We start from the raw sequence: 16916 nt of genomic DNA, 5'->3' as shown, positions 1-16916 counted from the left end.
CTCCTATTCAAAAAAAGTTGGGACGCTGTGTAAAACATAAAAAGCAGAATGTAATCTTTTACTAAGTAACTGTGTTTACCGACAACAGTTTTACGAAGTGTTTCTGAGCCCATGTAGTAACATCCTAATCATGTGTTCACAAAGAAGTGAACCTCACTCCATCCTTGCTTGTGAATGACTGAGCCTTTCATACCCAGTCATGATACTATCACCTGTCAGTAATCAACCTGTTTACCTGTGGAATGTTCCAAACAGGTGTTTTTGGAGCATTCCACAATTTTCCCAGCCTTTTGTTGCTCCTGTCCCAACTTGTTTGAAACATGTTGCTGGCATCAAATTCAGAATAAGCAGATATTTACAACACTCAGTGAAGTTGATAAGGTAAATGTTTTGTTTTCAGTTGAATATTTGTAATAAAGGATTAGCAAATTATCACATTCAGTTCTATTTATGCTTTACACACTGCCCAACTTTTTTGGAATCTGGGTTGTATAATATATTGTCACAGGTATGAATAACAAAAGCTGCTGCATTTACTAGAGTAGCTAAAGAATTTCTTTATGAGAGAGCATTTTGGCTACCCTCCTGCAAAACTGTACATTTGTTGTTCCATGACATTAAATGTTTGCAAACTTAACTAAGTGAACACTTGACTGTAGGCATGTGTTCCGGTACAATTATTGTTCAAATTGCTTCAAATTCCAAGCTTTTTATTCCAGAAAGTCTGTGGGTCTTTGTTGTTATTGTTGTTTTCGTACACAAATGGGTTTTTGGGTAAAACATCCCTGGAGCCATAGGAAGACTTCACCATGAAAATGGCATCCTTCATCACTAAGGCCATGCAGTTTTGATCTAGAAGCAAGTATATGTTGTTGTCAAGACTATGAATTGTTGATAGCTTGCTCCTTTTGCAATATATTCTTGTAAACGTTGAGAGCTTGAAAACAAGTATTTTAAGCTATGTTGAAATATGTCAAGGAATTTCCAGCTAGGTGTGCAAGAAAACAAGTGTTTTTTTTTCTGTTTTGTCTTTTGTTTTCTAAAATTACCCCTTGTACATTTTAATTCCCCCCAGACAAAGGTTCTTGTTATCTTGTCCAGAGCCCAGGTGCAGTGGTTGCAGCTGAATTCAAATTTTAAAGTGCATACATGTGTACATAATAATCCTGTCTATTCTTTACCTGTGTACAGACTTAGGCAGAAATAGACATAACAGCTAAGTTCATTGAGAGCAATGGAAAAAAAATCCTTGCATGTGCACACATACATCTAATACAGCTGATTCTGATTCTGAAAACTGTAGAGAAGAAGCCAAGTCCTCCTGAACTGGAATACAGTCCTTTAACACTGCCTCTATGTCTGCACACTAAAAGGTTAACATCTGTAAAACATGTCCAAAGCCTTGTATCCTTAATCTAAGGTCTGGGCAGATCAGAGTGCAAGAGTTACCTCTGTCTTTGCTACACTGCCTCTAAGTTCCACTGAATAATGCAGAATGCTCTGAGAGTGTGTGGAATTACAGTTCCTGGAAGAGGCTTTCAGTAAAGCTCCATTCTTCCATCATGGAGTCACCATGTTGTCAGTTTGTCTTTGTGGCTGAGCTTATGCCAACTTGTGTAGCCCAAATGAGTTTATTTATCAGCGCGGGCTTACTGAAAGGCCTGCGTAAGCATGCAATGACAATGGCCCCCTCCCTATGTGTATCCACCCTTATTTGCTGTTCTCTGTGTGAGCTGATAGGATGCCACTTTACACTTGGTTCCTCCCTGTGAGGACAGAGCAGGGAGGATCAGAGGACTATTTGTGGAGTATGAGATAATAGCCATGAATAAGAAATAGAGATGGAGATAATTTCTCTGCTCTGCCATGTCCCTTCTTGTAAAGAACAAAACTCATGTCTGCAATGTTTTTTTCAGGTGAGATAAAAATAAGAACATTTGTGGAAAAAAACAAAACAAAAAAACACTCTTACCAGACAATCATACTGTATCAAAGTAACACTGGCACTTTGAGAAATATGCTTGTTGGCTATCTCACCCACAGTTTGAAGAACACAGACAGAAGAATATTAATATCAGTTTTGTGTCTTTGCAGGACAGATTGCAGTGTGGAGGTATGTCTGGGGTATATTTAGCCTAGCTTGAAACAATTGGATGCAAAAGGACCACTAAGCAAGTTAAAAATACACTTTTCAGCAACTTCAGCATTTCTATTATTACATTATTACATGCTGTATTGCATGTTAGCCAGCACCAATACAGCCATCAGTCAAACGGGTTGTGTTCAAAGTTAGAACAGTGAACAAATCTGGCAACCTTACTACGAGGAGAGGACTATTGACATACTCGTCCCTGTAATTTGTAGCTTTTGTAATTAAATTCTTGTGAAAGCCTTTTTTCTGATGTTCCAAACACAGTAGAATTTCATAAACTCAAAATTTGCAAATAGTTGTAAAAATAAATGTTTGAATGTTTATCCATGCCCTGATCTAGGAGAGAAGACCCAACTTACTTGAGATTTGTGAGGAGTTCTTCTTAATCTCTTGGTCAACAGTTTAGCGCACACGTTCATTGTGTGTTTTGGAATCTTGCCATGCATCATGTTTGTGTTGGTTCCAGTAACATAACATTGCCTTGTGTCTCAGCCTCTTTGTGTCACAAACTGAGAGGGAGGAAAAGACGAGATGGATGGAGGAAGGGAAGCAGCTGTTTGAGGTGAAGGAGCAAACTGTTGAACTTGATGACCAGGGAAAGACATGTTTTCATCGGTCAGAGCCCATCCAGAAGGAGCAGTAAAATAAAGTGGAAGCCTCAGGCTATGAGGAGAAAAATGGCAACCAAATCTTACCATTGCCCCTGCCTGTTTGGGTTTTATTTTGTGATTGTTGCTGAATATTATACCTGCATTGTGGGCGTGTTACACTTGGCACAGTGGTGTGCCTGTGCTGGGCCTGCTGTTACTGCTGTGCTCAGCATTGTGCATTAGGGTTTGTTAGGGATGGTTTCCATTAAAGACAAGCCAGCAGCCAATGCAGAGTTTGTTATTCTCAGTCAGGCCTTTTTATGTAGTGACCTCACCAAAGCCAAATGTTACTTGTTGCACTGTGTCAGTCTAAATCTATGAAATGAAATCATGAATAACGTGCTTACAAGCCTCTTTTAACTATTTTGAACGTAATGAGTGTCTCTAAAATTCTATGGTATACAGAGATAGAAATGTTGAAACCATGAGTGAGCTGTGAACTGAGAAATGTTTTGAAAAGCGCTTCTGACAGTGTTGCTGGCAGGTGAAGAAAGCTCTTTGAAGATGTATCTCTTTTTCCCCTCCATTTCCTCTGAAGGTGTTTTTCACCCACAGTGAGGCTCTATGGAAACCTTTGAACACAGTGATATTGTAGACAGCTCATGTCTCACCCATAGTCATTCATTTCCAACCTTTGAACTGCACAGTAGTATCAGTCAGCAGACCTGATTTGCAGCCTTTTGTATTGTGACTGAGAAGAAATATGTTCAGCTTTTGTACAAAGATATACAGCGATCAGCCACAGCATTAATATCACCTCCCTAATATTGTGTAGCCCCCCTTTGTGCCACCAAAATGCAACAATTATTGGGTCGTGCATGTCAGGGTGGCATCTACATGATGCCAGGACCCGAGATTTCCCAGCATAACATTACTTTGTAACAAGGTGATCAGTGTCACCTGCCAGTGGTTTTAATGTTGTGGTTGATGGTGTGTTTGCAGCACATTAGAGGCAGATTGACTTGTTTTGATGGATGGTAAAAGCTTAATGATGTTAATGCACGTCGAGTTGTTGCAAGGTAACTCTCAGATATCATAAATACGATAGAGAGAAGTATATGCCATAATAATTCTGATATTTAGCATGCACAGTAAAGTAAACCATCTCATCCAATATGCAATATATTGTTATTATTATTTTGTACATTTTAGGTCAAACAGTGCATGCACTATATATACCACTTGCCACTACTTTTGCTACATATTGAGGTATTCATGTTTTGTAAGTCAGGGATGAATTGCTGCCTATTCAGGTGTAATATGCGGCATCAGGACACTGGATATGATAAATGCAGTTTTGTCTGCATTGTAAACATTATTTTATTTTTTAAAAAGGGCTGACATCAGAGAAACAGCGGGGCAGTATAGCACATAGAGCCTTATAGATCGAGTATTTTTAACTTTATTGACCAGAGAGAGTTACTGTTAATATGGAGGACTTTAACAGATTTTCCATATTGAGTGCAATAAAATACGAATTTTCGCAATCAAATATCTGGATTGCTTTACAATTTGAATATATTTTCAAATTTAGAATATTTGTTCACATCCCTAATGTACAGGTATTGACCAGTTGTGTCGTGCTGTCGTTTGGGAGTTTGTGCTTGTTCAGGTATACTCATTCATTCATTGCTCATAACCACTTACTATTGTACCAAGTGCTACGTGGAGCAGCAGTCTATACACACAGTGGCAGCAAGGCAGCATACTGGCCCATCATCTTGCTCATCGTTTTGTTGTACCTGTCTGTTTTCTCTGGAGCTCTTGCACGTGATAGTGAAAAGTCACGAGGCTTCTGCTCATCTTGCATTCAGTTGCCCCTCAGCTTGTACGTCATATCCTAGGGATGGAAAATAGATTTGGTTTCACAGGCGGTGAGGCTTGAGTTGCGTTGATTAGGACAGAGCCATGCAACCATGGCAACATCCACTCATTCTCACCCCCCCCCCCCCAAAACCAGAGGAGAGAAAACCTGTTTTCTATTTGGCTGTCTTTATTACACTCTGTGATTTTATATGTTGTGCTGCTATCGTGCATTCTGCAGGGAAAGGTATGAAACAAGGATATAAAGAAAAAACACAATGTATCTTCTGTGTACCCAGAAGCATTTTGCATAATCTTTGGTTGAATCTGACAAAATAATAAACAAAGGGCAAGGGCTAAACATAAGGTGGTACCTGAAGGTTCTGTTCCTTCCTTTTCTTGACCCATGTCTTTATTATTTTCCTGAAAGAAGAACTTTTTCAGGTTTTCATTATTTGTAACTACCTATGCTTATACTGGCATCATTATTTTTGTTTGATTTATTTCTTCCAGGCTGTTAGGATTTGGAAACAGCTCAAGGCAATCTTTAAAATGTTTTGTATGCTGTTAGAGATGAAATTAGCAGCCCCTCATGCACCACATGGATAAGAATACTGTATCCGTGACAGGTCGTAATCATGGATTGTTTTGTCATCTTAACTATTGTTTGCATAGGGCCCAGTTAGTCAGCTTATTTTGACTTCAAGAAATATGGCAGGATTGTTAATAAAGGCAAATTGAGGCCTGTGTAGAAGCTCCTATCCACTGCATCTTGAATTGACAGAGCTAGTAAGTTGCAGCTCAGAAGTTGAATTGGAGCTGTTGATGGGCTTGTGTATTGGCTGTTGCAGGGGGCGGGATGTTTTTGGTTACAGGGTAGTCCACCCTGACAATGCCTCATAGTGCTGCTCAAGTTGTACTCATCACCCGTACTGTATATCCTAATATATTACCCTCGTGTCCTGATGAATGTAACGGTCTGTTGATATGTAACATCTCTCTCCTGACTCTGCTAGGGAAAACCTGTTCCTTATAAATAGGACATGCCTGTGAGGCTGAAATGGTTGGCATAACTGCCTGGTTGGTTTTCTGATGCTATGTTGCTTATTGCACCAGCTGTTGCGGGCATTTGTTTTGACCATGTGATAAATTTGTCTAAAACTTATTTTAGCAGGTCTTAATTTTGCTGTTGCTAGCCATATGTCCGACACCAGTCAGTTCCATATGGTTTTAAAGACGTCATAGAGTGGTAGTTGCTGGGTCCCTTTAAAATGTGTTCAGTATGAAAGAACCGGATTGCCTTAGTTGGTATGTCCAGCTGTCTGAGACAGAAATCTCAGGATGTCACTGGAGCGAATTGTGTTGGAATTCCATCCTTGTCGTTCTTTAGATTATTTCAATCCTCTGGATTCTTTCATGTTGGTAAGCATTTTGTTGAGGGTTTATCTTGTGTATATGATGAACGGAAGTGAAATGATATCACTCAGTCACTCAAGTTTCCCTCTAAATTAATTTTAGGGCTGAGTTATTCTGAGCAATGCTATCATCTTTGTTGGCAATGAGGACATAATTACTTTTGAAATAATCATCACAGCATGATCTCACACTACAAACAATAATGTTGAATTATCCCCCTGCCCTGTAGTTGCATAAAATAAGGGATTTTAAAAAAAATTTTTACTTGGTTTCAACATATATCCCTTATTATTTTAGCCGGTTTACAGCATTATTGTTTTTCTACATTATCAGATTGTCACTCTTCTTCAAAGGCAGTGTCCTGACTTGTCGAATAGGTATGTACCCTGGTAGATAGTCATCGTGTCTTTTTGATTTTGATGAGCTTGGAGGCCATTTCTGCACCCAAAGACTTGTATCAGAGAAAAGAGCTCAGTCTACATCATGCCGTCAGTGTTGTCACAGTTTATAGGCTTTGTGGTGTGTCCTCAACACAGAGTTCTTGACAGTTGTCAGCATGTCTTACCTATATTGGTGCTGACAGGCCTGCGTCACCACTTGCTGTCCCTGTGACATGGTATTACAATGCTATTATGGAGTCGCTTGTAAGTAACACTGAGCCAGTACGCAGGCGAAGAAGTAGTGACTGTGCTTCTCATTTCCGATCAGCCAAGAGCAGATACAACAGCCTGTTGAAGGTCTGATCCTGGCCTGGCTGACCTGCTAACCCACTGACTCAGCCTCCTGATGCTTGGCGACTCAAGTGCACACACAACACTGGCTTACAAATCACTTGGCCCTGTTGCACATGGACCACACATGCCCATCTGACTGGCCATCAAAAGGAATTTCATGTCATCACTAATAATGGATATGTAACTGCTCAAGACATTAGCACCGGTCTTCGGAGCCAAAAAGCTCTGTAGGTTGTGTAGCTTGTATGTAAACAATTAGATGCATTAAATGTAAAAAAAATTTGAGAGCTGCAAAACACAAACCAGTTTTCTGGAGCAGATTGGTAGTTAATGATATGTCCTTTTATTATAAAAGAAGTTCATGTTTTTCATGTTTTTAACTGCTATCTCCAGGGTTGCATCAAGTGACGAAGTGAAGACTCACTGGAAATTATTAATTGGAATCTTGCATGTCAATAAAGTGATAACTTTTATTTCACCAAAAAATAAACTATCACCTTTTATTGATTTCTTTCAACGTTTTCACTGCATATATATCATGAGTCTGGACAGACATTGATATAAATGCAACCTGACTGGTTGGTGGAGGCATAGACAAACATTACTCAACAGTAATTTACACACAAAAGTACAATTTAAAAAAATGGTGATTAGTAAAAATATGACTCGCTGGTAGAATTTAAACCATTTTGGCTGGTGAAAGAAAAAGCTCATTCCCAACACTGGTTATCTCACTGACATTTTCATTGTTTAGTGGATGATTTATGAATTGAATTACAGTGTTTGTTTAAAAGATCTGTTTTCATTTATTTAATGGCACAAAAACATTTTTATCTGACCGTCTTTATATGTAGCATTCTGTACTAGTATGTAATCATTTCATGTTTTAACATTACATGTTATCATTGCGTGACCTTAGACTAACAGTTGTGTGTTTTGTCTGTTCACAGGGCTCCAGAGATTATTTTGGGATTGCCGTTTTGTGAAGCCATAGACATGTGGTCCCTAGGCTGTGTGATAGCTGAACTTTTTCTGGGCTGGCCCCTATACCCTGGGGCCCTGGAGTATGACCAGGTAAACAACCATCTTCCCACCACTCTTGGGGGATTTTGCACTTTTCAATCCGTCATGTGCACTTACTGTTATCTTCTTTCTTTGTCCTTCCCTCTTCTTTCTTGTCCCAGCATCTCAGCAACGGAGATGCTGGGAATACTTTCAAATTCTATGACTCAATCTCTCCTCTCTGCACCATCGCGCATGGAAAGTTTTATCCTCTCTGCAGTCGTCTCTCCCATAGTTCAGTCCCCTACTCCTGTTCTCCCACTCATCCTAACACTGCCCATGTGGCTGTCTAGGAAGCATTACACCCTCTGTTTCCATCCAACCAGTTATTTTCCTGGTCTCCTCTCTGTCCCTCTTTTCTTCTTTCTCTTCTACTTTTTCCATTATCCCCTATGATTTCCAATCAAGGCACCCACAGAGGAGTGGGTTCAGTGTGTTTGTTTTTGAGTTTGCATTAAATCCAACTTTCTGTTACAGGCTTGCCTTCAAGTTACTGACTCAGACATGGCTCCCACTGTTGAAGTTTAAAGGATATGTGATCTGTGGCCACTTTAATCTAAATCTCCCAAAAGACATGTTGCGAAGAATCATTTGGGAAAAGAAGTTGACAGAGGCTTAAAAGGCAGACAGGGTCAGGACAGATGGCTTGAAGCTAGGACAAGAATGCAACATTACCACTGTGTTTACAGGAAAAATCTGTTAATTTAATCAGTATGAGATCCAGGCCTAATGCCGTCATATTGGTACTGACAGGATTTTCTGTAGGATGATGGCATGGATAGACGGGATAGGAAACTTTTGAGGTTTAGGCAAAGAATCTTTTGAGTGTAATTACACATAGAAAGAAAGACTGTGATGCATTGTTTGAATGGAGTAAGAGACTGAGGGCTCAAGTGCCTTACGGTACTGAATTAGTGCGGTATTTACTTCCTCCTTGGTGGTGGTCGTACTTATGCTAAGGATTGTATCAGCTGGCATCTGTGACAGTGAGCAGAAAGGCCTGTTCTTGTGATTGATGGTATGTCTATTAGGAGCTGTTGGATATCTGCCCCTCCCAGTGGAGCCCTGACGGTGTCTTCTCAGGACTAGACTGATCTGGACTTACGCTGAGATGCTTCCCCCTGCCCAAGAGCCCTGTCTGGTCAAAGCCTGCCAACAGAGCCTCAGTCATATCCTGCTCCGTCCCATGCAGCACCCTACATTATAGCGCTCAGCCCCACTGCACATTGCATTCATACCAAAGTGTTTTTATGGCATGGCATCATTTTTCACTCTCCCCAGGACAGAGACAGGAGAGATAACCCAACACCTCCGAAAGAGATTTGACTGGAGTGCTGCACCACTAGTCTAAATATGATGAATCTGTTTTTGCAGGAGCCAGTCAGCATGTCGCAAAGCTGCTTTAGAGATATCTGGGGGGAGCCTCCTCAATTTAGCAAGGGACTGCTTGGAGCTGGACGGGGATAAAGTTCGCATAGATAGGGAGTGTGAGAGACAGTGAAATAAAAAGCTAGATAACAGGTGAGAAGGAACCTGTGGAATGCGGTTTGTATGACCTAGAGATCAAAACCTACTGTATGTAAAATTGGTGACTAAATTTGAAAGCAAATATACTGGAAACACTGGAATTGTTGCAGAGGGTCATCACTTTCGCCTGTTGGATCTTGCACCTTTCATGTCACTGTCCATTGTCTGCTGATTACAATACCTGCAGTTAATTTTAGCTGTTCTCTGGGATGACTGAACTTAGTCATGGAAAACGCATGCTTTAGTATCCCTCTTCTTGTCCCTGTGCCTTTTAGACATAGAGAGAATCCCTAGGATTTTTTTTTCTGTGACTGAACCGTGCTTTACATCCCACCCCACATAGAAAGCAGTCTCTCTTGGCCAAGCCTGCCCACTGACCTGAAGGGTTGTCCATTTGGTCATGGAATTGCCAAATAAATGGGAAAACCAGATATTTCAAGAGCATTGGACAAATTAGTATCTTTGGTTTCTGGTGCTTTCTGGAGGCTTAAACTATGTATACATTGACAATTGAAGTTATTTCAAATATGTATAAACTGCCCATCTTCTGCTTCGCATGGTCACCCAGAGCTCTATCGGTGAAATGTGATGCATAGAAGTCAAATGACTTGCAGAAACAAAACCAACAACCATTCTATTCAAACAGGTTTAATGATGACATGATTTCTCGATGATTCAAAAACAAAAAATAAAGTGCTCTTACTTGACTTTATATAAATTAACATCCCTGGCTCTCTCACATCCAGACTAGCAGTTTTTGGGTAGTGTGTTTTAGCTTTACAACATTTTAAAATGTATCTACCATCAATTATTGGCTTCTGCAAATAAAACAACATGTGTCTGGAAGGTGAAGACATGGATGATAATAAATTTATACTCCCTGTGCTGAGAACTTGACAATAGAAAGCTTGTAAATTTTTATTGCCTAAAATAAATAGCCAACTGACTGTATGTCAGTAAACAGCTAGGCAGGTGACTGCTGGTGTGAGGTGTCATCCAGGGGCCACAGAGTCATCAGGCTGAAGCTGACTTAGCTGCTGCCACCCCCGTCTTCCCCCTTTTCTTCTTCTTATCTTTCTGCAAAGGGTCTTGTTCCATGCCACACAGCATATTGTATTTATAACTCTGGCTCCTCCTCTTCCCTTCCTCCCCTCTTCCTCTCCCCTCTCCCCTCTCCTTACCTCATCCCCCAGTCACACCGTCTTTTACTTCACTGGTGAACCAGGAGGCTGCTCACCTCCTTGATGTGACAAACCTCACGATTCAGCCAGTGTTTCATTATGAGCATCTAAGATTAGTGTGGGAGCTGTAGTCTTAGATATGACTCCATCCCCCATATATTTGGTTTTCTTTCTTTGTGCCCTCTTTAAACTCCCTGTCTCGTGTTTTCTCAGACACCATGCAAGTGGTACAACCTTGAGGGTCAGTGCACACTATTGCAGAGACCAAACTAATGTGTGTTTGCTGATTTTGTTTTTTTTCTTTTCTTTGGTGCTCAGCCCTGCTGGCAACCCAGAGGATCTGTAAGAATAAGAGCATGTAGGCAGGGTCACTGGAAGCAAAAAGGATGTGGATTGGTTGGGGTTAAAGCCAGAAGGAATGTTCCAGTAAAATGGTACAATCTGTACCCCAAAGTCAAATGTGGAAGAGATTCATTGTAGAGTGGGGAGGCAGGAGGGTGTGGGTACATTATCCTAAAAGATATACTTTTATTTATTGCAGCGAGGATATAATTGAACTGCGTATTTTATTGAGTGTATTGTTATATGGACTGCTGTAAAGTAAATGCTGCCTGTACTTCCTGTTTGTTCTACAGTAGCCCCAGGCTCGCTAGATAGTTATTCAGTGAAGCAGTAGCTTTGCACCAGTGATCTCACTGGTTTGTGAGATCTCTGCAGAGACACGCCTTCTAGGAAAAAAAAAGGGTTTTCCCGTCACAAGAATTTTCCCACCCACACACACTGACAGTGTTTTGTTTGTGTTTTTGTGTCTGTTGCCGTTTACGTGATGTTGCTGAACCACAGTGCAGCTTTATTCTGGACACGGACAGGAAATTAGTGTACTTCAGGGTTGAGTTTGTTGAAAATGATGAATGTTATGAATAGTGAAAGACAGAAAATTAGATTTTGGTTGACATAAATCAGCATGCATTGGGCAAAGGACTAAAGGAAAGCAATTCCAGGGATGCAATGCATTTTATAATGCTTGGATGTGTGTATGTCTTGATATAAACAAGTGTATCTCCACCATCCCATCTAAATCTCTTAGCAGCACCCACTGAATGCATTTCTTTGTCATAACTTCATGTAGCCTAGTAACACAGACATAGATCCCACACACACAGCCACATTGGCCAGGGAGAGCAACGTGAAGAGCAACACGAGGCGCTTCCAACAAAAACATTTTCAGTCTATACAGTTCACTTTGTAGATGTGAGGTGCCTCTTGGAACTCACTCACAAACTCACACTTCTTCATGATCATGACCATTCTCCAAATGCGTGGCTCTTTGCTCTCTCTTTGCTTCCTGGCAGCGCTGAATCTCTAATGGTTCTTGTCCTTTACACTTAGGTGTGATTGACGTCAGCCAGACTTCTCACTGGTCTCCTCTCATAAACCTGTATGTGACTCTTGCCACGCAGCATCTGACTGACAAGCATCATTACGCAGCAAAGTATTTGGCATTGAGACCATAGGAACCTTGTTATCAGAGTATACATGAAAAGACCCTGACACCTTCCAGAGATCATAAACACAAGCTGCTCTCAGTACAAGGGCTCCTTTTTGGGTCTAGCCATTTCTCAGGAATGTGCCATGTTCATGGTCTCTGCAGCTGTCCCTACTATGAACTATATACATCCACACAGTAACTTACACTATGAGGGACTTTTTAGAGTAACATCACTGACTGACCTTGTAAATTATTAGTACCTAAAAGAATGTGCCAGTATTAGGAGCTCTGTCGATTCATTGGTTGTGGAGTGAGTGTGGATGATGGAGAAATTAACAATGACTGTGGAAAAACAGCGGTTGTTGAAGTGTTTAGAATGAAGATAAATCTTGATTATGTCATATAAAATGGCATTTGAGCTTTTACAGTCCACCTTAAACCAACAAAAATTGCCTTTTTCTTTAGCAACGATATGTCTTATTCTCTTTTCTCCCTCCCTTTCCTCCTGAACAGATTCGATACATTTCTCAGACACAAGGTTTGCCAGGAGAACATTTGTTGAATGCAGGAACAAAGACAGCACGGTTCTTTTGCAGAGACTCTGACTCACCATATGCAACATGGAGACTAAAGGTGAGGAGTATTCACACACCTTAAAAACATGGCAAATTCGTTCATTACCGCTCATTCAAAACGACCAACCTCTACCTTTGCTTTGCTTTACGAAGAGCTCAGAGTGAAAATGGTAGGTCAGCTCTAACTGGGCAAACAAAGACTGCAGTTCCTAATATAGAAGCAACGATAGCTTTGCAGAAACAAACCAAAGCCTGCACAGAAATACTAACTGTTAAGATAAAGTCTTAATGAAGATTAAGTCAGAGAAAATATTATACATACTAGCAGTCTGTCACATTGCTTCACATACTGTGAGTCAGCATCGGGTTCTACAATGTAATTTTTCTAATAAGCAGATTAACTCACAGATGCAGTACATTTTGAGAGTGTGAGTCATGAATCCCCAACATACTTTTCTACTTTGGAATTTGAAGTTGTGATTATGCAGGTTTTTTAATTAGCTTGAAGTAGTTTATTGTAACATAAACTATTAAAATCATAACAAACTGAGCACAGCAACTGCTTCACTGAATTCGTTTATGTCCCCACTAAATATGTTCTTTTTCTGTAGTCAACAGATGAGCATGAGACCGAGACGGGAATGAAATCAAAGGAAGCACGGAAGTACATCTTCAGCTGTTTGGATGACATAGCGCACGTACGTTGAGCTGCTCGGGCCACAATGTACTCAACAGGACTTCAGAGGAAGTTCAACTTCAAATGTTTAGAGGATGTCAGCGACTAGATCTTTGCCAGAGGAAGTACATGCTGAATGAACAGAGCAGAGCAGACACATCTTATTACTTAGAAAAGAGTGCCTCGAGGCTTAACTTCCCTTCAGTAAAATGCTACACCCAAATTTAAAACCAAAGTCCAGTTTTCACTCACAATCACTGTAGAAACAGACCACAGGTGAAAATTCCCCTTGCAACGATCAGTGCTTTTTCAGGTCTGTACTTTTTCGAGTCAGAGGAGATTCTTACAAGTTCATCTCCATGTCATATTAGAAAAATCAATTGATTCATTATACAAAGAGCATACCATAATGTAACATTTCTCATTTTACTTTTTTACGGTAGTTGAACTGTTATTTTGACCAGCTGTTTTAACAGTAAAATGTTTGTAATCCAGGTGAACTTGGTGATGAATCTGGAAGGTAGTGACTTGCTAGCAGAGAAGGCAGACCGTAGAGAGTTTGTGGGCCTGCTGAAGAAGATGTTGTTGATTGATGCAGAAGAGAGGATTGCCCCCGCCGAAGCTCTCAGCCACCCGTTTGTGACAATGCAACACCTGCTCGACTTTCCCCATAGCAACCAGTGAGTCCTTTTTGCCTCAGATTTTCAGACATGTCCTCATTTTGATCTTCCTGCATAACCCTCCATGTCGCTCCTCTGCCTGTAGTGTGAAGTCATGTTTCCATATCATGGATGTTTGCTGGGCTCGTCCCAGTGCATATGAGGCAGCCAACAGAAATAAAGGTCCTTTTGTCAGACCTGTGACTACAACTGCCGCTGCCTCTGTCAACCACCCATTCAGCAAGATGACAGGTGTCCACACTCAAGTAAGTCACTCAGGATGTGTAAGCGTCATCATCTGCCATTTCTATCAATGTGCGGAGGGAGTTTTATTACACTTACACACTGTAGTCATCAATCATTGGGGAATTAAAACAAAAAGAACCAACCAACTAATAAGCTTCAAAAAATATAAAACATGGGATATAAAACAGAATAAAACAAAATGTGATAATTTGCTAATCCATTTTGACATCAATTGACACACTACAAAGAGAATGTATGCAATATTTTGTCTGAGGCTCAGTTGTTCACATGCAAGGATGGAGGGAGCTCACCACTTTGTGAACACATGATTGAACAAAGGATATTACTACATGAGCTCAGGAATGCTTCGTAGAACCGTTGAAATGATTGCCTTCTGTTTTTATTTCCTTTTTACACAGCATCCCAACTTTTTCGGAGTTGTGGTTGTTATTGCATTATTTACTTTTTTGTTTCCTGAAAGGAGAATTAAAATAAAACAAAAAAAATCACAATATCTGAGTGATGGAATAATCACAGATGGTCTGGGATATTGACATGCAGTGTGTTCTGTTCATCTGCTCCTGTGAAGACTGATCATGTAGACAATATCCTTGCCGTTATTAGCTTCATGTATGCTGACTTGCCCGTCTTACTGCGTCTCAGCACTGCTGTCATGGCAACAAAATCACGTCATGTTTCTGAGGTCATGGCAACAGTGCAAATCAGTGTTGTTGCTGAGGAGAAAAAAGGAGCTGACCATGTTTTTCACATTGGGTCTTTCTAATGCAAAACATCTCAAAAGCCATTATACAGAGGACAAAACATGAAAAGATGACCAAACATTACTTGTAATGCACTATAATGGTGACTTGATGTGTGTTTCATCAGGATAATATTAGAAGGTTCTCTCATTCCTATTCAGAATTGAAACGTCACGTTCCTTGCACAACAAAAATGCTAAGCTGTAGTTTCATATAGTAAATGGTAAATCTTTCTTGTTCAGGAGAATTTTATAGGAAAATGTGGTGGCTTTTTTAGTAATATTCTCTGAAAGGCTGCTTTGTGTTTACTATCGTGTGTGTGGGGGTCGGGCTACATGCGGGAGCTACAGCAGAACAATATAAGCCTAGTTCTCGTTATTCAATAAATGAGTGATTATAGTCAGGCACGAGAGCAGCGTGAGTAGTGAAGCAGAGGCACATGCTCGACTGTTCTTTGTTTATCGCTCAAGCCTGTCTCAAAGAGTAAAACATTGACCTTTAAGTTATCCAGCTTTCAAAAAAATCTAACTTTTGGTGAACCAATTGGTCTCACAATGACTGTTATCAGCCTAAGATTTGACCACATTCACACATCATATGCAGTATCAACAGATCAAGAACAGAAATTTAATGGCACATTAAATCATTTCCTCTGCCTATTGTAATCCTTCAAGTGTGGAGACATGTTTTCCCCAGAGTGGGCCTTGAATACTTTTTGATTCAGTACCTTCTTCTAGAGTAGTTCAGCCATGTGTTTTAGTTACAATGGTGATCTACCACAGCCACAGGTGAGCCAAGTAAGCAACCATCTCTCTTCTGAAATTCCAGGGATATGCCTAAAGTTAACAAACTAACCCTCTAATCTCTCCTGGGCCCTGTCTGAAAAACAGACTGCTCCTCACAGAGATGTCGCCATCTACTGGCTTGTTAATGCTACTGTTGATCCTTCTGATAAGATAGAAATGTCCAGTCCAGTCATATGCCTTTTCTTTTTCTGTAGGGGTTAGCCCCATCAGCCCCATCAGTGATGCACCCCAGGATACCACTGCAGACAGGAAGTGGTCAGTTTGGATGCAACGATTCATTTCAGCAGGCACTCATTTTATGTCCCCCAACCATTCAAGGTAGGATGTGTAAATCCTTATTTCTCTTGTTTAATATTCTTAATAGTCTCTAGACTAAATATCTTAAAGTCAAGCATTTTCCTCTCCATTGTAACTGCAGGAATCCCCGCCAACACAGCTAAACCAGCAGGCTACTCTGTTCGAATGGAGGCTTCTGTGCCTCTGGTCACTCAAGCACCCCCCATCCAGCCCATACAAATCAGACCTGGAGTTATCACACAGGTAAGGGTGTAGCAAAAAGGGGAATGATGAGAATAGAAGTCAAAGAACATAGGCCTGGATGGAGAGAAATCTCTACTTCATCAGTAAGTGTAGATCAGTTAAATGGTTTTGATTTGCAAGCTGATGGAACCAACACTGAGAGAACAGTTATTGGATGTAACTGCTTTGCTTGTCTGTACTTCATCAGGCCTGGTCCAGCCGTGCACAGCAGATCTTGGTGCCTGCTTGGCAGCAGGTGACATCAGTCCCCCCCCCACCAACCACTTTGGCATCTGACACTGTGGCGGGCTCACAGAGATTGGGTGACTGGGGGTAAGCGATTTCTTTGTCTGTTTCAGGGGGGTTACAACAAATATATTTTTGAGACATTAACCGTATCCTTTCTGTGTATATGGTCGTTATAGTTACAATATATTTTAGTATTATTTAAAGCAATATTTATTAGTGCTTTATTACCTTTGTGTTTCTATGTATACACCCTTGGGAATGGCTGTACCGCTCTGATACAGCACACTTGCTCCCCTGAATGTTAATGATCGATGAGTCATACATGTCCTTTGAGACCAGCGACTGAGACCATTTTTTCAGTAATGGCGCTAAAGGCTTTTGGCTCAATTTGCAATGTTCTGTTTCCTTAAT

At 40.6% G+C, this 16916-nt stretch overlaps 1 protein-coding gene across 1 annotated transcript in view; it reads left to right on the top strand.

Annotated features, from left to right (window-relative positions):
- Positions 1-16916, top strand: part of hipk3b (homeodomain interacting protein kinase 3b) — a 40064-nt gene that overhangs the window by 14726 nt on the left and 8422 nt on the right. The window contains exons 3-10 of the mRNA XM_041957988.1: positions 7706-7829; positions 12528-12647; positions 13201-13287; positions 13761-13945; positions 14031-14190; positions 15932-16055; positions 16156-16277; positions 16465-16589. Coding sequence (XP_041813922.1) covers positions 7706-7829; positions 12528-12647; positions 13201-13287; positions 13761-13945; positions 14031-14190; positions 15932-16055; positions 16156-16277; positions 16465-16589 — 1047 coding nt within the window. The remainder of the gene's footprint in view (positions 1-7705; positions 7830-12527; positions 12648-13200; positions 13288-13760; positions 13946-14030; positions 14191-15931; positions 16056-16155; positions 16278-16464; positions 16590-16916) is intronic.

Source organism: Chelmon rostratus, chromosome 1, assembly GCF_017976325.1.
Source record: "Chelmon rostratus isolate fCheRos1 chromosome 1, fCheRos1.pri, whole genome shotgun sequence".
Taxonomy (NCBI): domain Eukaryota; kingdom Metazoa; phylum Chordata; class Actinopteri; order Chaetodontiformes; family Chaetodontidae; genus Chelmon; species Chelmon rostratus.
This window is presented reverse-complemented; position numbering and strand designations above follow the sequence as displayed.